The sequence below is a fragment of the Carya illinoinensis genome, chromosome 5, assembly GCF_018687715.1.
Source record: "Carya illinoinensis cultivar Pawnee chromosome 5, C.illinoinensisPawnee_v1, whole genome shotgun sequence".
Classification (NCBI taxonomy): domain Eukaryota; kingdom Viridiplantae; phylum Streptophyta; class Magnoliopsida; order Fagales; family Juglandaceae; genus Carya; species Carya illinoinensis.
In genome coordinates, this window is record NC_056756.1 from 512,530 (window position 1) to 538,230 (window position 25,701).

Below are 25,701 nucleotides of genomic sequence, written 5' to 3' on the forward strand. Positions count from 1 at the left end.
GACTCACCATTTTTCTTACACATGTAACACTAATCCAATACAATGAGTCGGCGTTTCCATAGATTATCTTTTTTTTTTTCTTTGTAAGTAAAATATTATATATATCAATAGCAGTAACCAAGTACGCTGGACGTATACAAAAAAACACCTAGCCCATACTAGAGAGCCCCTAATGACCCAAAAAGCCCATGAAACACTACCCGAAATACACCAAGCCCGAATTGAAATACGCGCCTCCCCAACCCCTTGTTTCCCATACAACTAATTCAAATCCCTCTACAAGACCGTCTTCACAATGCCCTCCATTTATTCTTCCCTCGACTAGAGTTACCTCCCTTAGCGTCGTCATTGATTGCCCACCAAAGACGCTTTAACTCCCTGTAGATTATCTAAGGTGAGAATCTTCCCTAATGAAGTTGTCCATACAATAAAAATAAAAAATAAAAAAAGCTTTTTCTTTTTTTTTTTGGTGTGGTGGGACTTAGTCTTCCATATGTTCTTCCTTGGGAATGTTCTTGCAAAGTGTGTCATAAGAGACTTAGTATGATTGTACAGTAAATTTCCCCATTTTGGATGGTGACCACACCATCTTGTCCGCTCCTCCAGTCAATTTACAATTGTACACAATATTAAAGAAATCTATAAATGTGTAAGTTTCCCAATCTTAGGCAGCTCTAAGGAAAACAACATTCTATTGGGGAGAGCCACTAGAGATATCCATAAGCTCTGCTACTGTAGCTGCCTTTCTTTGTGCGATGTTGTATAGTTTGGGTAGGCTTCTTTGAGGATTCAATCTCCACACCATAAATCATTCTAGAATTTAAGTAGAGTCATCCCCAACTACAAACCGTGTTGTTCGATGGAGATTGGTCCAGCCTCTTCTTATGTATTTCCAAAGCCCCACCCCATGTAGCCCGCTCACCTCATTCGACCACCATCCTCCCCACAATCCACCATATTTTAAATCTATGATCACCCTCCACAAAGCTCCCCTCTTCATGATATCTCCATAACCATCTACCCAATAAAGTCTTGTTAAAAACCAACAAACTCCAAATTCCCAACCCACCTTTGTGTATAGGGGTACACCGTAGCCTAATTCACCAAATAAAACTTGAATTCTTCATCTATCCCCCCCCCCCAAAAAAAAAAAACTATTCTCCCCCCCCCCCCCTCCCTAGGAAATCTCTTTGCAATTTCTTTAACCAATGAGCCACCTTACTTGGTATTGGAAATAAAGATCAGATAGTAAGTAACTAGGCAGGTTGGATAAAGTACTTTTGATCAACGTAACTCTGCCACCTTTGGGCAAATAAAGCCTCTTCCAACTCGCTAGTTTGCACTCCATTTTTTCCAACACCCCATCCCAAATAGACTGCGATTTATAGGTGGCACCTAATGGAAGACCAAGATGCTTCATTGGCAAAGTGGAGACTTTGCACCCTAGAATATTGGCCAAGCTCAAACACTTCAAACATTTCCAACTGCAACTAATTATAACTTAGTAAGATTCACTTTCAAGCCTGATACCGCTTTAAAGCACAATAAAAGAGCCTGCAAAGCTTGAATGTGATTATGACTAGGCCTACAGAAAACAAGAGTGTCATCTGCAAATAAGAGGTGGGACATCTCAAGTGTGCCGATTCATGCATCCCCAACAATAAAGCCAGATAGATATCCCACTTCCATGAGACCTGTGATCATTTTACAAAAAGCTTACATTATGAAAACCCGTTGGGGTAGCTTGCCTCAAATCCCTCGAGCTGCTGAAGAAACCCATTGGGGTACTGTTCACCAAAATAGAGAAACGTACAGTGGAGATGCAAAATTTGATCCAAGAACACCAACTCCCTCCAAGTCCACACCTCTCAAGCATGTGTAACAAAAATTTCCAATTTACGCGATCATAGGCCTTCTCCATGTCAAGTTTGCATAATAATACTACTTCACCGGCGGAGGTTTTCTTCTTTATATGCTTAGAAGATGTAGCTTCGGGGATATGTGGTGTGGATGGGTTAAACATTGTATTTCAAGTGCCCAGTTCTCAGTTTTAGTGAATTCAAGGGGGTTGAGACAAGCGGATCCGTTATCCCCTTTTCTTTTTGTTATTGTTATGGAGGCCTTGAGTCATATGATGGAGGCGGCTGTACGTGGGGGTTTTCTTGCTAGCTTTTCGGTGGGTAATAATAGTAATGGGCGACTTCAATTTCTCATTTACTTTTTGCGGATGATACTCTTATTTTTTGTAATGCTAAAAGCAGTCAGATTCAACCTTTAAGGGTTATTTTACTGTGTTTGAAGTTGTTTCGGGTCTCAAGGTGAACTTGGGGAAAGTCGGAACTGGTTTCGGTGGGGGGAGTAAGGAATATTAACTTTCTTGCGGATTTGATTGTAAAGTAGTTTCACTTCCTATGAAATATCTTGGGCTTCCATTGGGGGCGTCTTTTAAAGCTAAGAATATTTGGGATGGAGTTGTAGAAAAGGTTGAGAAATGTTTGTCAAGTTAGAAGAGGATTTATTTATCAAATGGGGGTAGATTAAACCTTATCAAAAGCACCATTTCGAATCTCCCTACATACTATCTTCCTTCATTTCCATTATCGGTGGGAGTGGCAAATCAGATTGAAAAATTGTTTAGAGCTTTTTTGTGGGGAGGCTTGGGGGAGGAGAATAAATTTCATTTAGTAAGTTGGCAAAGGGTGTGTTGTCCTATTGTTAATGGTGGTTTAGGGGTGCGTAAATTGAGTTTTTTTAATAAGGCATTATTAGGAAAGTGGTTGTGAAGATATCATCAGGAAGGGAATTCTTTGTGGAGAGTGGTGATTGAAGAAGTACAGGTGTGAGTGGGTGGGATGGTGTTCTAAGGAGGGGAGGGGGCCTTATGGTATTAGTTTATGGAAATCTATTTTTTTTTTTAGGTAAATAAATTTTATTAATTCACGTAAATAGGCAAAATCCGAGTACACAGGGAGTATACAAGAAAGAGCCTATTTACAATCCAAGTGCCACGGATAGTAGCATAAAAGTCATTAAGACTCGTTCCGTTCAATACAATAGTAGATGCCCATAGGAGTAGAGTGTGAAAGAAAAAGGCTCGAAAACCATTCAGATAGCGTTCCTTATTCTCAAAACAGCAGCCATTTCTTTCTGTCCACGTGCACCACATTAAGCATAAAGGTACCATCTTCCATACAGCTGCAATCTGGCGATTCCATCTTAGCCCTTGCCAACAAGACAGTAAATCGATTACCCTCCATGGCATGGCCCAAGCAATGCCAAGCCTCGAGAGGATCTCATCCCACAATACCTTAACTACGTCGCAATGAAGGAGAAGGTGGTCCACTTATTCACCATTGTGTTTGCACATGAAGCACCAATCCATTATGAAGAGTCCACGCTTCCTTAGCTTGTCTATAGTTAGTATTTTACCATGGCAAGCCACCCACCCGAAGAAAGCGACCTTGAGGGGGACCTTGCTCCTCCAGATGCTCTTCCAGGGGAAGGCATTGGGGGATTGATTCGTCAAGACCTTGTAGTAAGAACGGACTGAAAATTTCTTATTCCTTGTGCATGTCCATAATAATCTGTCTTCCACTCCAGCCCTGATCTTCAACTCATGTAGCGCACTGTAGAAATAGTCCATCTTCCCGGAGGGTAGGGTGTGTGCATGCATGTAGTGCGCTATAGTTTATGGAAATATATTAGAAAGGAGTGGAGCTTATTTGCAAAACAGATTAAGGTTGGAGAAGGTGCTTGCATTCGGTTTTGGCATGATGCATGGTGTAGTGAGAAACCTCTTAAAATTGCTTTTCCGTCTGCTTTCAGCTTAGCTAGAAACCAGCAGGCTACTGTTTCAAAAGTGTTTTGTTGTGACCATGGGACTGTGCACTGGAATATTTATTTTAGTAGAAATGCTCAAGACTGGGAAATTGATGAGTTTGCATATTTCTTCAATTTTCTATATTCAGTGAAGGCAGCTAGGGTTGGGAGGGATCGCATACTGTGGAAGCATAAGGGGAGTAATAAGTTTTCAGTTAGCTCCTTCTACAAGGTATTGAATGCCCAACAACAACTTTCTTTTCCATGGAAGAGCATTTGGAGGGTCCATGTTCCTTCTAAAGTGGCTTTTTTTATTTTGATTGCTACTCTTGGGAAGATTTTGACGGTTGATGATCTAAGGAAACGTGGTATGATTGTTTTTTAGTGGTGTTGTATGTGTAAAAAGAATAGGGAATCCGTTGATCATTTACGTTTACATTGTGAAGTGGTTAGGGAGTTATGGATTGGCATTTTCAGTAGAGCTGGGTTGTGTTGGGTTATGCCTAAGGGCAAGTTTGGAAAACACATCTCAACTCAAAATTCTCATATCATCATTACAATTTTTCCAAATTCTCATACAAAATATAATAAACAATTTCACTTTTTCAAATTCCAATACAACTTTTTCAAATCCCAAAACATAATAATACTCAAAAATAATATTTTAAACTTTCATCTCAACTTAAAATTCTCATCTTACTTACCAAACATGCCCTAAGAGTGTGGCAAATTTATTAGCTTGTTTGAATAGGCATCATGATAGCTCTCAACTGGCTGAGGCATGGAGATTGATACCTTTGTGCTTAATTTGGTGCATTTGGATGAAAAGGAATGATAGGTGTTTCAACAATAAGGAGCGAGCAGTGGGGGAAATCTGGAATTTCTTTGTGTTCTCTCTTATTCAGTGGTTTTCTGCTATTGTTCTTAAGGGAGGGAATGTTAATGAGTTTTTGTCTTTTTTTAGCTTTCTAGAATATAATTAGGTGTCTCATTTTGTCTACTTCCTGCATACATGGGTTTTGCCTAGTTTCATTCTCTTCAATAAAGTTTCTTACTTATCAAAAAATAATAATAATCCTACTTCACCCGACTTGATGCAACTCTCCAAATATTCATTGGCAATAAGCACAGAGTCAAGGATTTGCCGACCTCATATGAATGCATTGTGAGGCTTGGAAATGATTTTCTCCAATATCGTACTCAATCTATTGGTCAATACCTTCGAAAAGATTTTATACATACCACTCACCACCCCAGGCTTCTTTGGGATAAGAGAAATGAAGGTAGCATTCAGGCTTTTTTCAAACTTACCTCATTCATGAAATTCATGGAAGAAGTTCATGATGTCATCTTTAACTACCTCCCAACATGCCTTAAAGAAGACCATAGTGACCATGTCCGAACCTGGAGTATTGTCACCTATCATACTTCTCACCACCTTGTGAATCTCCACCTCCTCAAATGGCCGCTCAAGCCAACTTGCGTCTTGTTGGTCAATCGACTCAAAAACAAGGCCATCCAAACATGGTCTCTGAGAAAATTGCTCCGAAAGTAGTTGTTTATGGGAATTAGGAAGGTGATCCGTGATCTCAAATGAATTCGATGTAATTCTCCCATAACAATAAGGACTCGATGACGTTGCGCCTTCTATGCAAATTAGCCATGCGATAGAAGAACTTTGTGCATTTATCCCCATCTTTTAACCATAGAGCCCTCAATTTTTTTCTCCATGAAATCTCTTCCATTAAAGCCAACCTTTCAATATCCAAGATGAGATGCTTTTTGTGAACCTTTTCTCCTTCTAAGAGCCCCCTCTCCTACTCCACTTCCTCTAAACCCTATAATTCATTGAAGATAGACTTTTTTTAATAAGGTCAAATGGGTTATGTAACGCCACAATGGAAGACCCAAACCACATGGTCTATACTCCAAAAGAATTAGTCAATGATACAATTAAAGCTCATTGGAATCTTAGAAAGAGCAAGAACTTCTCATTCCCAAATAATGTGGGATCTCATTCACCACCTACCATTATTCTTATCATATGGAGTATCACGATCCCCCTTCTTAAATTCTCAATGTCCTCGTCGAGCTTGTCAGTTGTAGGTGGCACGACTCAAGTCCCACAATTTTTGTTAGAATAGGCTCTAATACCATTTTTAACACTCTAATGAAAGGTTCAAACCACATAGTTTATACTCCAAAAGGACTAGTCAATGATACAATTGGAGTCACATTGGAACCTTAGAAAGAGCAATAATTTCTTCTTTCCAAACAATGTGAGACCTCATTCACCATCTACCCTTATTCTTATCATATGGGGATCACATGTTATGTGTTAGTTCAACCAATTTACATGAAACTGGTTTAAATGAGTCGTGTCATATTGACCTATTTCTAATTAATTATTAAATGGGTCAAAACAGGTAACATGACACAACCCTCTATCTAAATAGATTGGGTTAGAGTTTGAAAATTTGACACGTTTAGCTTAACAGGTCAAGTCAAACTGACTTATATAGTAGAATATTATGACTTGACACAACACGAACACGACCCGAAAATATGATTTGTCACTCCTAATCTTGAGCTGCATAAAAACACTAATTTTGCCCCACCCTTTGTTCCACCACGACTCGCACTTCCTTCATAGTTTACCGAACACGTAAGTCACTTTAATTCCCTTTCCCTTTTCTTGGCAAATTGTCTCTTCGTGCCTCAATTGGGCTGACCATCCTCAATGGCAGCAAGTAAGGCCAAGAACTGATCTTTATAACCAATAAATGGAAGCAAAGTTTTACTGTTCCAGAATTTTCCATGCCGAAACAGTACCGGCACGATGAAGGTAGGTGTTCCGTACCATGTCAAATACCAGTCATTTCAGTCAATTCCGGCCGATTTTCGGTATACCGAACGAAATTTATATTTCGGCCCAGAATGTTGAAAGCAAGGCATGGGCCATAGCAATTTTGTTACTATGTTGAAACTCCTGGCCATTTTATATGATTTAAAGCTTTTATTACTACCAAGTACTAAGGGCAAGTTTGGCAAGTGGGATGGAACACAAAATTCTCATCTCATCTTATCAATACACTTTTTCAATTTTTTACACAAAATATAATAAACAATTCAACGTTTTCAAATCTCAATTCAATTTTTTCAAATCCCAAAACAATAATAATATTAAAAAATAATATTTTAAACTTTCATCTAAAACCAAAAATTCTCAACTCATTACCCAAACCTACCCTAACTCTTTTACTTTTTCTATTCCTTTATGTCGGACCCAGTAGTGCCCACTACTTTGACCTTTTTCAATTTTAGAAATCTGGAAAATGAGAGGTTTCAGTCTTTCAAGCCTCGGGGCTTTTTTTTTTTTTTTTTTTTTTTTTTTTTTGCACTCATAAAACTACAACCCTCACTTTTCTTCTTCCTCTCTTTTCACTGCATGCTTGTATTCCCTTCTTTTGTTCCAAGTGTTGATCCTCTTATTGATGAAGATGAATGATTTTTTTTTTTCAAAAGTTGGATTAAGAACTTAGAAATATTATTAAGTTTTACAAATATGTGTTTTTAAGACTTGTACTAATAAGTATTATTAAGTTTCTCATGAATGTATGTTTTTAAGACTTGTATTGATGTTGCTTTGGAATTTAGTTTATTTATATATAATTAATTTATTCATATATAGGCTATCCCGAAATAGTATAAGTACCGAAATATTTCGTTTCAATGCCTCAACCCAAATAGTCACCGGAACGGAATTCAAAACTTTGAATGGAAGTCCAACACAATTGAATCACCTTGGCTTTACGTAGAACCCAAGCTGATGCTAGTATCTGTTCTTTCAGCAATGGCATTGAATTCAAAGGAGTCGGCGCATCCCAATGATAATCAGAACCAATGTTCCTGCTTAGAATTGCGTTCAAAGACTCCCCTTCATTTTCAGAAGCTCGGGGCTTGAATAAAACCAAGGTGCCAGCCTCGGTTTGGCAATCCTCTACACCCAATCTCTCATAATTGTTCTCCATCGGAATCTCAATGTCCGTTTGAGGCTCCCCTGCAAGCACCTCAACTGTAGGGCTCCCAATGTGACAAAGAGGGTCTTTGGCCCATTCTAGGCCTCTTCCTCTGTCCAAGAGCCCCTTTTACGGGCTTCTATCTCCACTGACAATGTCACCTCCTGTAAGCCGTCAAACATCAGCCCACCCACCACCTCGCCTACTCCTGGTGATGGGTTGTCACCGCAACTTTTGGCCCTTTTTCGATAACCGTGAGCCACCCGTACCAGCCCGAGTGTAGCACCTCTTCTTTTGGCCCATTTTGATTTTACTTAGACCACTTTTGTTTAAACCTGACGGTGATGGGCTTGATCCCAGGCCCACTCCATTCTCCATCCTCCGAATCATAATATTGACCAAGTCTTTCAATTGTAGCAAATCTTGTCTTCCTCCCTCCCCATGTGTCCTCTCTCGGTCAGAGAGCTTCTTGCCATTTTAGCACTATTTGTGCAAACTTGAGCAAGCGGCGCACGTCTCCTTCCTTCTCCCTAAAATTCTATCTCCTTTGCTTTCAAAATCCCATAATTGCCCTCCACCCTGTGTGATGTTGTTGCATCTCCTTGAACTTGTGACTTTCGGTAGCAAGCTCCAATGACCAAACCACCTTTGCGTAAGACTTAGGCAGAGTGTTCATCGATAGTTGCTAGGTTGAGTTTTTAGTCCTTGACAACCCAACCTTTCTCCCCTTCCCCTAGTTGCCGTAAGCTTCCAGCAATTCAACCAACATTTTGTTCCACCCTTTCTCCCTCCATTCTTCTGGTATGAAAACGAAATTCTATTGACAACCATTGCCATACTCCACCAATTGGAGCATCACTAGGCAATGTAACTTATGTTACCATCCTGATAGGTTGCAAAGACCTCCTTATCGCCAGTCGAACATGCCTCAAGGGCTCTAGTGAATCAGTTCACCATGGACATTTCCAGGACTAATGCTTTTGTAACCTTCCAGCTTCTCTCTGTTATGCGAATCCATTGGCTATTGTCCTCTATTAATTCAAAAACTTTGAATTCTATGAGAACATGTTTCGCAAAAGCCATGATAATCTCATAGTTAATCACCAAAGATCATCATCAATGAGAAAGTGTGCTCGACATTTTCAAACCAGCATACAGAGAAAATGGCAAAAAACATCTCACTCAACCTAAGGAACTTATGCCTCAAAAGCAACACCTAAACTTGCTAGTTTAGTGAAACAAGGAATTCATTAAAAGTAATGCCATGAAAATCAATTACAATCAAACAATGGAATAAAGTATTGAAAAATAAATTTTTAAGCCCATCTCTTGATCTTCAAAACTTCTTTCATTCCTCTCCGTTCGAATACACCACTATAAACATATGGGAACCATCTTCCATATTATCTGAGAGTTACCAACATACTAGAACCATCTTCCATATTGGAACCATCATAAACATACACCACCATATGCAGTTTTCTAACAACAGACAAAAAGAGAATGTTACTCTTTATCACATTAGCACATGATTGGAGTTGGCAACTCTCTTCAATATTTCACCGAGTATATTTTGCAAGGGCAAAAGGAAGGGGGAGGATAAAATTCGTTGGATTCCTTGAAAAGAACGGGTCCTTCAAGGTTAAATCTTTCTACAATGTGCTCAACCCTTAAGTTGGTGGTCCACCACGCCCGTGGAAAAGCATATGGAGGAACAACGCTCCTTTAGGGTTAGCATTCTTTTCCACGGGCATGGAAGGACCCATTGTGGGGTAGATTTTCATTCTAGTAGAAGTTTGTCCTTGAAGCTAGAATGAACCAAAAAATCAAGAACACATAACTATATATAGCCATTTGCAGAAATATTTGAATAGTTATGATATCGATTTAAATTTAGTAATATTAGCATTCACGCCAACAAATGAAACAAACAATTATCGTGGTAATTAGTGGACTAGTTATAACAATCCAAAGAAAACTCAAGCTACATCTGGGTCTATATTTCAAAAGAACCAATCAATATTTAGATTAGAGCCCCTTGGAATTGTTATAAAGGGCAAAAGTCTCTCCTTCCCAAGCAATGTGGGATCCAATTCACAACCTCCCTCTACTCAATTCAAGGTATTGAAATCCCTACCTTAAAATCCCTAACATCTTTGTCATGTCGTTTCATCATAAGTGACACATTTCAAATCAAACAATTGTGATTGAGATCGCCTCTTATGCCAATTGCAACAACTCAAGGAAAACTCAAGTCACATCTAGGTGTATTCTCCAAAAGTATTCAATCATTGTTTTTTTATCGATAAACAAAATTTTATCAAGCATAAAATAGACAAAGGACCGAATATACGGGACATATACAAAAGCATCATTTGTGCCTGCTAGTTTAGTGTATTCAATCACTGTTACAATTGGAACTCTAGGAATCACTATAAATGGCAAGAATTTATCCATCCCAAATAATGTGGAGTCCCATTTGGCATTCACCATCTTCCTATACTCAACCCCAGGTATTAAACTAGAACTTTTATTCTTTGAGACAAAAAATGTCTCGTTTGGATTCAGAGATGAGATAAGATGGTTTTAGATGAAAGATAAAAATTGAATAAAATATTGTTATTATTGTTTTGAGATTTGAAAATGTTGAATTGGAATTTAAAAAAGTTGAATTGTTTATTATATTTTATGTGGGAATTTGAAAAAATTGTAATGATGAGATGAGATGATATGAGATCACTTCCCAATCCAAACTAAAATCACATGAAACCAAATGGATTCGTCAATTCATCGCATGAAATTAGGTTAGTAAAAGAGAACAAGGATACCTCAAGTTCACTTTGTGATTGTATTTGTTTTTTAAATCGCTCCTGAAAATCATTCACCTCTTTCAAAAGCTGCTCTTGCAGTGCCTGTTCGCGACCTTTTGCAGCAGCAAGTTCTTGTTCTGAATCTAGGAATCGATCTAAAATTTGCTTCCTCTCAGCTTCTGTTAGGATCATAAATGAATTAGGGGATAGAAGCTTACACCAATCCCACACACACACATCTATGTATGAATGCATGTATGCACATATGCGTGCATGCAAGCATGGAGAAAGCTTACATCAAATTCTCAATGACAATTCAAACAGAATTTCAATGGTGCATACAATGATATCTATTTAAAAAAATGAAAAAGAAAACTGCAAGTCATACCATTTAACTCATAAAGTGTAACATCTAGACCCCAAAAGTTTTTATTTTTTCTCATTATTTTGATTTATTTCATTTTTATCTATTTTTTATTTTTATTTTTATTACTTCCGTAATTTAACAATGGATCAGATTAAGAGGGTTTGTATTTCATTAGGAAGTTTCCTTATCAACGTGGTTATCCTTAATTTCCAGTTTGAATAGATTCCTAGATTAGAACCAACAATCCAATTCAAACTTTATCCAATCTCCAGATCACTCATGTACTTCCCCTTTTCCCTCTCTATAAAACCCACTAGACCCTCAGCAAAAACGAGAAAACTTTTACACACTAGCCACCATAGCAGCCACAGCAAACAGAGCAAAACCCACCAAGAATAAAACAGCCCCTGCGTTTTCCCAGCCACTGTCGACCACATTAGGGAAAGTCAAACCACCCCCCAGGCAACTCAGAAAGTGCCGACCAGCTTTACCCCGACGAACCCATAGATTTCCAGTAAGCCCACACCGGAATCTTCCCTCCCCTTCACTGTTTTCGGTTGGACAGCTTTTCTCTCTCCCTCTCTCACAGTTTTCTCTCGAAGCCCTCTCTCCATTTCTTTGCAAAATAAAAAGGGCCAGTCAGTAGTTTTTTTTTCTTTTTTGTATGTACAGTATCTGCCATCTAAAAGTTGAGTCACATCGTTACTTTTCAAAATATAGAGTTGCTTTTAAGTCTTTTAGCCCCTATCAGTTATACTCATAGGTGCCTTTTCAGTATTTACAGAAATTGCCACTAAAAAGCTGGCCATGTAACCTCCTGTAAGAGACTTAAAACTTTTTAATATTTTTCACCAAAAATGACCCTATTTCTTTTGGGATGGGTTGACTAGCATGGGCTTGTTTAATTTTTAGTTAAGTCAACCACCTCTTATTTTAAATTGGGCTTGATTTTCAGAAAGTGTTTGAATGTTTTAAGTGGACTACTTTCTTTAATTGGGCCTTGGGCCTACTTATTTTTAAAGGATTTTAAGCATATTTTAAAAACTATTCTTTTATATTATTTTTAGCCTATTATTTTAGTTAATATTCTAATTGACCTTTAACTAGATTTTTATAAAATTATTAAGATATATGTTCACTCAGAATATTAAGTAATATGATATGAGTTTTGAATAATATTATTATGTAATAATTATAGTGTAAGTAAATTATCTCTACATATGATTTTTAAGTATTTAGAATGCTACGACACATCTTTCTAGAAAATTTAGGTCTGATTAGTACCTCGAATAGGTCACGAGCTAGGACGTAAAATTATGGAAGCAGCGCTAAGAGGTAATTATTATGATCATATAATTGCATGTGTACTATAAATTTTCTAATGGTATATGAAAATATGATGTTTGTCTACACTACGCTACAAGCTAAGTCAAGGTTAGATTTCTTTCACGATTTTTTATGAATTATGACATTATGCTTGTATGAATGAATTTGTTGTTTGGTGGAGTGAATGATTCTAAAATCACATGGAAGCCATGAAATGTTCATGTAGTAATTTAAGTCAAGTATGCCATGTAATAAAATAGCCAGATTATATATACGATGTTCATATGGTACCTAGATCATGTATGCCATGTTTATGTAGTGATTAAATCATATATGCTATGTAATGTCATGAAGTATTTAGATCAAGTATGTTATATAAAGTTCAAATAGAACTCAGATCATGTATGCCATGGCATGTTTATGTTTAGATCATATTATGCCATGTACAAGAATATGCCATGTTATGCTATCTACAAGTATATGCCATATCATGCCATCTACAAGTAAATGTCATGTTAGAAAAGTTCATGATATTAAACAAGTTCTCATGCATTAAGAAAGATAAGATGTTTAAGGGTGACACGAACTTAAGCGTGTTCACCACAAACTATGTTAAGACGGTGCCACGGACCTAAGCGTGGTTCACCATAAGGTCACTCTAAGTTATGTTAAGGGTGACACGGACATAAGCGTGTTCACCACAAGCTATGTTAAGACGGTGCCACGGAACTAAGCGTGTTTCACTCCAAGTTATGTTAAGGATAACATGGATCTACGTAAGTTCATCACAAGTTATATTAAGGATGACACGGACCTAAGCGTGTCCATCACAAGATATGTTAAGAATGACATGGACCTAAGCATGTTCATCACAAGTTATGTTAAGGATGATACGGACCAAAGTGTGTCCATCACAAGTTATGTTAAGGGTGACACGGACCTAAGCGTGTTCATCACAAGTTATGTTAAGGGTGACACGGACCTAAACGTGTTCACCACAAGTTATGTTATGCGGTACCACAGACTCAAGTGTGGTTCACCTTATGTTAAGTGAAACACGGACTCAAGCATGTTTCACTCTATTTTATGACAAGTTATGGAGTGTCACGGACTCAAGCGTGGTTCAACATATAATAAGTGAAAGGCAAAATAAACAAGTAATTTATGCATTCACGTTATTTGTTCGCCATGATTATGCATGTTTCCACTCTTGTTGATGATGAATAAACATGCTATGCGAATCTGTGAATGATATATGTTTGTTTGAAGAGTCTTTCAAAACTTAGGTCTAAGCTAAATTATATTTTACGGTATAATGTACTATTTACTGAATATTCGACCTTTTTTTTTTTTTTGTTTCTTTGTTCTATTCTACGTTTAACTGTCACAGATGATAATTGTAAGGACGTAAAGCTAGAGGACCAAGAGTAGATCTAGTGCAAGGACTTAGTTTCTTTTATGATTTTTGGATAAAAAGTCATGCGTAGGGCTAATTTATGTTTTTACTTTATGCTTCATGTTTTCAAAAATAATTATGTTCAGTCTAATTAATGTTTCAATAAATGAGGTATGTCAGGATATAAATCTCTTTACCGGACATTATATTATGTACATTAGTAATATCTCTATCCTACGGGAATGGGGTGTTACATAAAGCATTTGCTCAGGACTCAGGTTACGGCATATAATGATAAATGAGAAAACATCATTCCAAACAAATTATTATATTTTCTATCATTTCCTAAGATTACTTGCCTCTCGAGCCCTATGAGATTAATATTTGCAACAGAGAGAATAAAATATAGAAATAAAACCACATGGAAGGCTGGAGCATTACGTGAAAATTTAAGGAACGCGGAACCTGATAGAATTTAATTGAGTCAATCAGCTAGGTCAACTTTTTTTAGGAATGCAGATTTCAAAGTAAAACATGTTGAGAAATGTAGTGGAAGATTTCTTCAACTCACCAACTTTGCTAAAATTCTCCTCCAAAGCCTTCGATCTGGACTGGTAGTCGTCAACTTGCTTCTCTGCACAGCTTAAGGCGTCAAAGAAATCCGATTTAACCTACATTAACAAGAGCGATAAGTTGGCAAACCCAATTGTGTGAGCCATTGCTGATCTTGAAGAATCGGAATACGGCACACAATATACAACCAAGCTGGTTAAGTTAAAACCTCAGGCGTTATAACACGTGAAATAATTTTTCTTTCGAAAAAGGGAAAAAATAAGAGAATATCAGCTAGATGTAATTTATCCCGATCGAACGTTTACTATAGACGCACACAAAAATGTGCGCGTACAGACATACATAAAGACAAAAATAAATAAATAATCTTAAAAAAAGTCCAAGAGTCCACGAAAACGTGTAGCCTTCTAGCTGAAAATCTCAACATGCATATACTAGAATTAGGGAAAATAGAAAAATATGAGAGCTAAAATAATGCGAGATCGATGATTCAGAATGGACTTGAAGGAGAAAAATGGGTATTGTCACCATTTGGCGACATTGGTAGGTGCAGAGCAAGTGTTCGCCCGAGGAGGGCTGGGGAGGGGGCGCCGCTGAAGGAGGATCCTCGTAGATAACGAGAGGCAGGTCTGACGAGGCGACCAACAGGCTGCCCGGATCCCTTGTTTCGGACCGTTGCTTCTTCGGTGGCGGAGTCCTCAAAATCATCCTCTCTCCTCTGTCTCAGACACCACTTAGGGCTTTTAGGCTCTCTATCGCTCTCAGATTCGCTCTCTAAAAGAAGGTTTTGAATGGAAAGCAAGGGCGCCACTTTTCCAATAGTATCTGAAGCAACAATGGCTGACAAATCGACACTTGAAAGAAAATCATCCGTGTTACTGGCCCTTTGTGGGTTAAGGCCTGGTTTGACTTGAGCTGGAGTCTGGGCGTAATTGTTTATGTTATGGGCTGTGTTTATTTTGTTTGTGTTATTTAATTAATTACTTCGAATCTGGTTGTTAATTGAGTCTGTAGACCGAATCTTTAGTCATTAATTGTCATTTATTAAGTGGGTTGTTAAGTTGTCCTCATGTTAGTGGGTCTGGACGTGGGCCGATGAGTCTGTGATGGTATTGCATAACTATTGTATTTAAGGTCCTTGAGCAATGAAAAGAGGTATCGAAAATTTCAATAAATTCTAATTGTTGGAGGAGAAGTCCCTCGAAGTGGTTCAAGTCTTTTCTAGTACTAAAAGCAGCATAATAGTGGTATACGAGCCAGGTTGGGGCCATTGGCAGGGGTAGTGAAACTCGTTATTCCCAATTAGCTGATACAATTACCAATATGAGACATACACAGGATATGTATTAGCAAAATCAAGAAAACATGCAGCGGGTTGTGGACAGATTGGCGCTAGGGGTGTAAATTTTAACCGGTAAACCGGAAAACCGGACCGGACCGGTTGTGCCGGTTTTGAACCGGTTCGGTCCGGAACCGGTTTCATAAAATGAAAAACCGGCCGGAACCGGTCCGGTTTCGGTTCCGGCCATTTTTAGACCGGACCGGACCGGTACTATTTAATATGTGTATATTTTTTTATTTATTTAATGTTATATGTTATATATTTTATATTATATATAATTTTTTATATATAATATATAATAATATAAATTATAATTATATATAAGATAGTGTTATTTTAATTTATAAAATAAAAGTTTAATCTCAAACATGAAAATTTAATTGATCATATGCTTTAAATATATAATATTATAAATATATATTATTTATTAATAACATTTTATCATAGATTCATAAGAAGTAAGAACCTAAAAAGAAAGAAAATCACTCAAATATTATTACTAAATTTTAATGGCCTAATACACTTAAAACTCTTTATATTTTTTTTGATAAGTACATAAGACATTAGTAGATAAATATAAATTATATATATTAGCATATAATTTATATAAAGCCATACCAAAGCTATACTAATAGCATAAATTTTTTACATAGCACTTTTTTTTTTTGCATAGCAGTCTTTTTATATAGTAGTTTTTTTTTAAGTATAATTTTTTAACATAGCAGTTTTTTTTTTTTTTATAAACAGATTTTTTTTATAATAAATATATATTTTATTAAAACCGAAAAACTGGACCGAACCGGACATGAAACCGGTAAAACCGGAATACCGGTTTAGGAGGGTAATCGGTGCATAATCGGTTTTGAAAAATGTAAAACCGGTGCCTACCGGTTCGGTCCTAGATTTTGTCTAAAACCGGACCGAACCGGACCAGTTACACCCCTAATTGGCGCAGCAGTTGCAGACCGTAGCTTTGAGTGTAGAAGCAATTGTAAAGAACCTGGATAAGAGGGAAGAAAATGTTAGTAACTCTCAAATGACTAATACCAGGTATGAGGAGCAAGGAGGTATACAAACCCGTGCTATCCGTTTAGATTTTCCAAAGTTTGATGGGGATGATCCTCACGGTTGGGTCTATCGGGCCAATCAATTTTTTACATATTATCAGACTAATCCCCTTCATAGAGTATTATTGGCATCCTTCCACATGGAAGGAAAGGCACTCACTTGGTTCCAAGATTTGGAATCCTCTGGAGGTATAGCTAGCTGGGATGGCTTTGTGAGGTCATTGCATACTAGGTTTGGCCCAACAATCTATGATGACCCCATGGAAGCTATGGTGAAGTTGAAGCAAACCACAACTGTTGAAGCTTACAAAACCCAATTCGAAATTCTATCAAATCAGTGAAGGGGTCTTGCTGAGCTATATAAGCTCAGTTGCTTCTTAATAGGTTTGAGAAAAGATATAAGGTTCATGGTAAGGATGCTTAACCCTCAAACTCTCGCAGTTGCTTTCGGTTTCGCTAAAATGCAGGAAGAGAATGTTGCAGCCTTTCAGAGGGCTAACCGACTGGGTCTAGGGCCACCTAAACCCACACTCAGCTTACCACCAGCCCAAGAAAAAAGGAATACAATTCCAGTTCAAAGGTTAACACCTGCACAAATGAAGGAGCGTAGAGACAATGGACTATGCTATAATTGTGATGAAAAGTGGGGACCGAGACACATGTGCAAGGCAGCAAGACTATTTGTCATGGAATGCGAGGACTCTAGTGATGATGAAGATGTAGTGCAGGGGAAGTCAAACAATAGAGGGGACAATGACGAAATAAAGACTACTAATGAACCCGAGATAGTGGAGATAGAGCCAAGAATATCTATACATGCGTTGGTGGGCTCTCCTAGCCCAAAAACAATGAGGGTAATGGGGCTGATACACGAATGCAAGGTGGTAATATTGATAGATACAGGAAGCACTCATAACTTCCTGGATCCATCTGTTGCCCAAAGAGCTAGGTTGTTGACACAGCCCACTAAAGGTTTAACAATGCAGGTGGCAAATGGTGACACCCTTCCTAGCCAAGGAAGATGTGAAATGGTGCCACTACACATGCAGGGTAACTCCTTTACTACTGAATTTTATGTGCTAACATTGGGTGGTTATGATGCAGTCCTCGGGGTTAAATGGTTCAGTACTTTGGGACCTATACTATGGGATTTCTCCAAACTGTTGATGAAATTTGAGATCCAAAAACAACCACAGTTATTACAAGGTATGACACCCTCAAAACTCACTTGGATAGAAGGGAAAAAGTTGGGAAATGTTACTAAACAAGAAAAAAGGGGAGTAGTGATCTAGCTTATTACCTCAATGAACCCTTCTCTATCTTTCATAGAAATCGAACCCAATCTCAAACAACTCATAGATGACTTCCAAAATATTTGTGATGAACCAAAAGGCTTACCACCCCTAAGAGCTCAAAATCACCACATTAACCTACTACCCAACACAAAACCAGTATGTATGGGATCCTATAGGTATCCTTACTTTAAAAAAAATGAAATAGAAAAACTGGTCCAAGAGATGTTATCTTCAGGAATCATTAGACCTAGCCAAAGTCCTTTTTCGTCGCCCGTCTTTTGGTTAGGAAACATGATGGGAGTTGGAGGATGTGTGTAGACTACCGAACACTAAATAAAGAGACTATTAAGGTTAAATTCCACATTCCCGTAGTTGATGAACTCTTAAATGAACTCCACAGGGCAACAATTTTCAGCAAATTATACCTAAGATTGGGTTACCACCAAATTAGGGTCAATCCTCAAGATATTCCTAAAACGGCCTTTAGGACCCACGAAGGGCATTATGAATTTTTGGTAATGCCTTTTGGGCTCACCAATGTCCCATTTACCTTCCAAAACCTCATGAATGACATTTTCAAGCTATATCTAAGGAAGTTCATCCTAGTTTTCTTTGATGATATACTTATATATAGCAAAACCTTAGAGGAACATCTCAAACATGTCAAAATTGTCCTACAAATTCTGCAACATCACCAACTCTTTGCAAAGAAATCTAAGTGTAGCTTTGCGTGCTCGGAAGTCGAGTACCTTGGTCACTTGATTTCAAAGGAAGGAGTTAAAGCCGATCTTAAAAAAATTGAGTCCATGATAAATTGGCCCTTTCCTAAAAACATTAAATCATTACGAGGTTTCTTGAGGTTAATGGGCTATTATAGGAGATTCATTCAAGGATACGGTACTATAACTGCTCCCTTAACAGCCCTCCTCAAGAAAAACTTTTTTTCCTAGACAGATTCAGCTAGAGAAGAATTCTTAAAATTAAAACAAGTTGTCACTAATCCCCCTATTTTGGTGTTACCTGACTTTACTAAGTCCTTTATTATCCAATGTGATGCTTTGGGGTGTGGAGTTGGGGCTGTTCTCATGCAACAAGGTAGACCAATTGCATTTATGAGCCAGGTAATTCAAGGCAAGGCACTACAGCTCTCTACATATGAAAAGGAATTGATGGCACTAGTGCTAGCAGTAAAAAAATGGAGGCCCTATGTGCTGGGGGCAGAAATTTCACGTACAAACAAATCATCAAAGTCTTAAGCATTTGTTGGAACAAAAGCTGGACACTCCTTTTCAACAGAGGTGGCTAACTAAGTTATTGGGGTATGAATTCATTGTGGAGTACAAAAAGGGGAAGGAGAATGTAGTTGCTGATGCTTTGTCAAGAAGGGATGAAGAAAATAGAGCTGAGCTGTTGGCCATCTCAACTCCTACAGATAGTTGGCAAAATTCACTAAGGGGATCCTATGCTTCATATCCTAATATACAACAGTTGATGGAAGATTATGACAAAGGGTTGCTGAATTTGCAGAAATATAGCAATAAGGAAGGGCTATTGTTCTATAAAGGTTGACTATATATTGGTAATTCATTACCAATAAAAAAAACAAATTATGCAGCTAGTGCACAGCAGTCCCTTGGCTAGTCATTCTAGTTTCCACAAAACTATGCAGCGAGCTCGAGCAGAATTTTATTGGAAGGGAATGAAAGGGGATATCAAGAAATTTATCCGATAATGTGAAGTATCTAGGAGGGCTTCTTCAGCCCCTTCCAATACCCGAAAAGGTTTGGACTGATATATCTATGGATTTCGTTGAAGGGTTACCTACTTCTAATGGGTGTAATGTGATTTATATGGTGGTGGACAAGCTCTCCAAGTATGCTCATTTCCTTCCTATTTCTCACCCATATACTGCAGCAAAAATTGCATAGGTTTTTATTACCCATGTTTTTAAATTACATGGCATGCCAAAGTCAATAATATCATACCGAGACCCTACATTCACAAGTGCATTTTGGAAGGAGCTTTTCCAAATACACGAAACAGAGATTAAGCTGAGTTCAGCCTACCACCTGCAAACGGATGGTCAGACTGAGATTGTAAATAAATGTTTAGAACAATATTTGAGGTGCTACGTGGGTGATAAACCAAGGGAGTGGGTGAAGTGGTTACCACTAGCTGAATGGTGCTACAATACTAATATTCATAGTTCTACTAAATTATCCCCATTTGAGGTAGTTTATGGATGTTCACCACCAAAATTACTCCCTTATACCTCTAGAACAGCTTTAGTGCAGGCAGTGGACGACTTGTTGAGGAATCGAGACACCTTGCTGCGTATTTTGAAGGGGAACCTACAGATTGCACAAGATCGAATGAAGAAATTTGCTGATTACAAAAGAACAAAACGACAGTTCGAGATCGGGGATTGGGTGTACCTTAAACATAAACCTTATAAGCAACATTCTGTGGTGCAAAGAAGGAACTTGAAGTTGTCGCCACGAATTTTTGGACCGTACCAGGTGGTTGAATGAGTGGAAACGGTGGCTTACCGACTAGAACTTCCACCAACAGCAATGGTTCACCCAGTGTTCCATGTATCGCGCCTCAAGAAAAAATTGGGCCAACATCATAAGCTATGCCCCACTCTTTTGCTAGTAAATTCAGATGGGGTTCCTCACGCAGAGCTGGAGGAAGTGTTACTGTGATACCCCGTTTTTACGTGTATTTTCACTGAAGGGTTGTTTTTAATTTGAATAATATATTGGTTTATTTATTTTAAATTAATGTGTTTTAATTGGTTTTTAATTTATTTGAGGTGGTGTTTAATTTATTTTAGTCGTTTTACGGTTTTTAATATCGTTTTCGGCGGATCTGTTTTTGGTTTCCGGAGTGAGGATTGGATCTCATTTATTTTCTTTTCTCTTTTTCTTTTTCCCTTTTCCTTTTTCTTTTTCTTCTTTTCTTTTTTTCTTCTTTTTTTTCTTCCTCTTTCCTTCCCGGTTTCTCTCTCCCCGCGCAGCACTCCTCTCTTTTCTCCTTCCCGTCGCCTCCACTTTGACCGGCCAGTTCTCCGCCGTCCGGCCACCGTTTAGTGCACCGCCACCACCATTCTCTTCCCCTTCCACCAGAGATCATCCCCACCAATTTTCAGAGCCATCGGACCAGCCGTTAGCTTTCGAGAGCCGCCGGAAGTCGCTGCACCTGCTCTGTTTTTGCCCCTGTCGCCGGTTGCTTTCACAGCCCAGAACCGCCGCTCGCCGGCGGTGTGGCCAACACCACCCACCCAGTTTTCTTCCTCTCTCACCGGTGAACATCCCCACCAAGTTTCACCTCCATCCGAGCCACCGTTAGCCGCCACGAGCTCCTCCAAGCCATACGGTTTTTCACCGTTTTCGGCGCCGTCGCACCACCTCCGGCCACCATCTTTTCACAGCTTCTTCCCCTACCTCTTGCCGACCTAAACCACCCATTTCCGGCCTCGATCCGTTGCCAGAGTAGCTCCCACGAGCTCAACTCCGTTCAGCCCCTTTTTGGCCTTCGACCACCATTTCCACCACCACCCACGGCCAAAACTCATTTCCCTTAGCTTCATAAATATCTCAAGGTCATTCCCTATCAATCCCGAGCCTTGGTTTGTCCCCGTTCGAAAATGGGCAATTTATTACCCACGACAACAGTGTAAATTACATTGTTACGTTGCTTTTTCTCCGCCGTTTGCAACGCCGGGTATTTTCTAAAATTACCGTATAACGCTGTAAGTATTTTCCAAATCTTACTTTCAGATTTAAATATATTTTGCTCATTCAATAATTATTTATCTGTTGGTTAGCTGATTCTGGACTGAGTCCGAGGAGTTCGGGAGTCGGATGGATGGAGGATGAAGTTGCTTGTTTTATTGATATATGTTGGTTGATTATTTTTATGCATTGTTATGGCATTACATGGTACATGCACGTGTGTTTTTGTCTAGGTGTGAAAAGCCTATGTATTGGCGTGAGTGGTCTTACGGGTGCGTGTGTATCACGACCCCAAGCCGGGATGGGGTATTATCCCGGTGGAGCTCCTCTGGTCATTCGGGAGTGGAATAAACTGAGTGATGTCCCCTGAGTTGTCGCTAGACGACGGGAGCGGGGGCTAGGGGTTGCTTGCATACGAACGCGCCGGGCGCGGAACCGGGCATCGCTCTACGCACCGACTCCGTGGCCCTTCGCTGGTGAGGGCTAGAGGATGCTTGGCTACGAACGTGCGAGGCACGGAACTGTGCATCGCTCGTTAGGTGTCACATGCGTGGTGGTACTCTGCGGTGTGGCACTGGAGCCAGGGTGTGAGGATGACCCCTAGGGGAGGTCATGGTGCATACGGTTAATATGGATAATGGTTTGAGTTGGATAAAAGCCAAATGTGACTTTTGGCGTGTTTTTCGGAAAGGATGTGTTTTTGGGCCAAAAAGGATTTTTGGCGTGTGTGGAAAACTGTGTCTTTGGGTTTTGTGCATTGGGCATGTTTCATGCATGTTGTTTGAGTTCTATGTGTTTTTATCTGGTAGTGTTTGGATTTTGCTTACCTGCGGTACCATTTTTGGTTCCGTAGCTTTTGGTGCAGAGTTCGAGGATGAGGAGGAGGAGGCTGAGCCCGAGGACGCGGCTCCGCCGGGGTGCTGAAGTTTATGCTTTGTATTTAGTTTAAAACTGTATTTGTGTTTTTTGTAATATTTTATCTATGTATGTTTTAAACAGCTTGTATTACGTTAAGAAAAATTCTGGTACTTAGTTATGACTTTCGTTATCCGCTGCGTGTTTTCTTTGTGCACATTGGTTGCTTTTGCACACACTTGGCACCCGTCGATGGGATGGTGACCCGGGTTGTCACCATCCGGACGTCTCGATTTCCCCCTGTTCGGGTGTGGGGATTTGGGGGCGTTACAGTTACAATGCAGAATGAAGAAAAGAAGAATGTGGTGGTGACTGAGTGTTTGGTTAAATGGAGAGGCATAGGGCACGAAGAGGCATCTTGGGTTGAACGTGAGAAGTTGAAAGAAGACTTTCCCAACCTTGCGGGCAAGGTTTTCTGAGGGAAGGGGAATTGTTACGGGCCCTTTGTGGGTTAAGGCCTGGTTGGATTTAAGCTGGAGTCTAGGCGTAATTGTTTATGTTATGAGCTGTATTTATTTTGTTTGTGTTATTTAATTCATTACTTGGAGTGTGGCTGTTAATTGATTCCGTAGACCGAGTCTTTAGCCATTAATTGTCATTTTTCAGTTATTAATTGTTGTCAGTTATATTATTGTTGTCAGTTATTAAGTGGGTTGTTAAGTTGTACTGATGTTAGTGGGTCTGGACGTGGGCCGATGGATTCTATGATGGTATTGCATAACTATTGTATTTAAGTTTATGGAGCAATGAAGAGAGGTATCGAAAATTCCAATAAATTCTAATTGTTGGAGGAGAACCTCCTCGAAGTGGTTCAAGTCTTTTCCAGTACTAAAAGCAGTGTAACAATCCGATTCATCCCCCTCTTTTCTTTTTACCCCGTGCGGTCGCCCGCAATTAAATCGTGCATCTTGCTCCGAAAGATGCTGCAATACAAATCGTTTTACTACAATTATGATTATAATATTAATTATAGCTTAGTTTGAATATAAAATCGGTCTCGTCTCATCATTATAATTTTCTCAAATTTTTATACAAAATATAATAAATAATTTAATTTTTTTAATTTTAAAATAATAATGATATTAAAAAATAATATTCTAACAATATTTTATTTAATTTTCAACTCTCATCTAAAATCATCTCATCTCATTTCACGATATAAACTACACCTTATTCTAAATATCTTAAATTACTGTCTATCAATTGATTGTGTCGGATTCTCACATCCTTTGCATCACTAATGTGAGTGTTTTAGGCTAGTTTGGTTATTTAACTTATTTCAACTCATTTTATTTAATCATTACAACTTTTTCAAATTTTAACATAAAATATAATAAACAATTCAATTTTTTCGAATTCTAAAATAATAATATTTTTAAAAAATAATATTCTAATAATATTTTATTTTATTTTCAACTTTCATCTCAATTCAACTCAACATCCAAATACAACCAACTCTGTTTGGATCTTGAACTAAACTGAGATCATATCTTAGTCTAATTTTAAACTAAGTCTAACATTCAAACACTCAACTTTTAAATTTTTAAACTCATTTCAACTTAAAATTTTTTTATATGTGGAAACATTTTTCAATTCAACATTTTTTTTATATGTAAGACCTATAACATTTTCAACTTTCCATAAATAGATATAAACTCATCTTATAATTTAAACACATATAAATTCATCTTAGGTAGACTCCACAAAACTCACTTCATTATTTTAACTCATTATTATTTATAAAAAAATAAATTGTACTCATAATGCGATGAGGCTACAAATATGAGTTTGGTGTATTTTTCTTTCTACCTGCTAATTGAGAATATTATGCATACTATATGCGCGAGTTTTCTATTGTCCCAATCCCGTCCTCTGTGTTTGAATTTTTTTTTTTCAAACATGAAAATCAAAATATAAATTTTAAATCCAGCATACAGATTAGGGTATTGAACTTATAGAATTATAAATTTTAAATCAAAATATACATATCCAATTTTAATTATCATATAAACGTATAATGCATAGAGAAACATGAAAATCCTAACATCGAGTAGTTAGAACTAGAAGTTAGAAATAGTACTGAAATAGCTCTACACAATGGCAAAAGCGCGCACGCAATTCAATAAGCTCTAATAGCCTTAATCTAAAAATGATGTATTAAAATCTCTAAACTTTTGTTAGTTTTTTATTTTTTATTTTTATTTTTATTTTTTATAAATAAACTTCAATTCATTCTTGTATGAAGGAAGTTACAGTTGTAACCAATAATTACAGATAACATGTCCTGATTACAAACCAACTACCCATCGATTATACTCTCCCTTGCATAACTTTCATTGTGCCAGGCAATGTATAAAACTTCTAAGCTCTCCATTAACAAAACCGTATTGAGATGCAAGATTCTGTAAAATATAAGTGTCTATCTCTACTCGTATGTGAAAAAACAATACATTACATCCCCACCCTCCATATGAGGAGAGAGACTTTTCAACCTTCACCATCCATAAAAGGAGATGACTCACAACCCTCATCCCCAAAAGAGGAGAGAGACTTGCCTATTTCAAAAACAACACTAAACAGACTACACTAACGAACCACTATAAAAAACAAAATAACAAAATAAAACAACACAACAAACCATTGTAAAAAACATAAATTGAAACGCACTATGCTCTCCATAGACATCGTATGCCCACTATCCTTTTACCCAACCACTTTCTACACATAAGTTTCCTGACAGCACCCCACGATCTTCACGGGTAACCTGCAGACCACTCCTCCACCAAACACGACAACCAACAAAAAGCATAACCACTACACAAAGCAGCAAGCTTCTCACCATTGCCAGCTCCATCACTATCAGTCAACTTCTTCAACTTCGTCGCCATCAGCCCCAACCCATAACCACCAAACGAGCCATCCTCTACTTAGGCTAGAAGAGACGAAAACCAGAGTAAAAGAAACCGTACTGAGGGCCTCTATTCTTTATCGACCAAGCACACAACCACTGAGAGACTTATTTCTAGACACTCGAA

The 25,701-nt window shown here is 38.2% G+C and overlaps 1 protein-coding gene across 2 annotated transcripts in view; it reads right to left on the reverse strand.

Annotated features, from left to right (window-relative positions):
• The window catches only part of LOC122309941 (mitotic spindle checkpoint protein MAD1), a 34,707-nt gene extending 19,470 nt beyond the window's left edge, over positions 1 to 15,237 (reverse strand). Inside the window, exons 1-3 of one of the 2 annotated variants that reach the window (XM_043123752.1) lie at positions 14,839 to 15,237; positions 14,309 to 14,408; positions 10,724 to 10,827 (exon numbers count right to left, since the gene is read on the reverse strand). In XM_043123752.1, the coding sequence (XP_042979686.1) occupies positions 10,724 to 10,827; positions 14,309 to 14,408; positions 14,839 to 15,018 (384 nt within the window). In that variant the 5' untranslated portion in view covers positions 15,019 to 15,237. Of the gene's footprint in view, positions 1 to 10,666; positions 10,828 to 14,308; positions 14,409 to 14,838 lie in introns of both variants that reach the window. The other variant, XM_043123751.1, reaches the window with a different exon arrangement.
• Between the last annotated feature and the right edge of the window lie 10,464 nt (positions 15,238 to 25,701).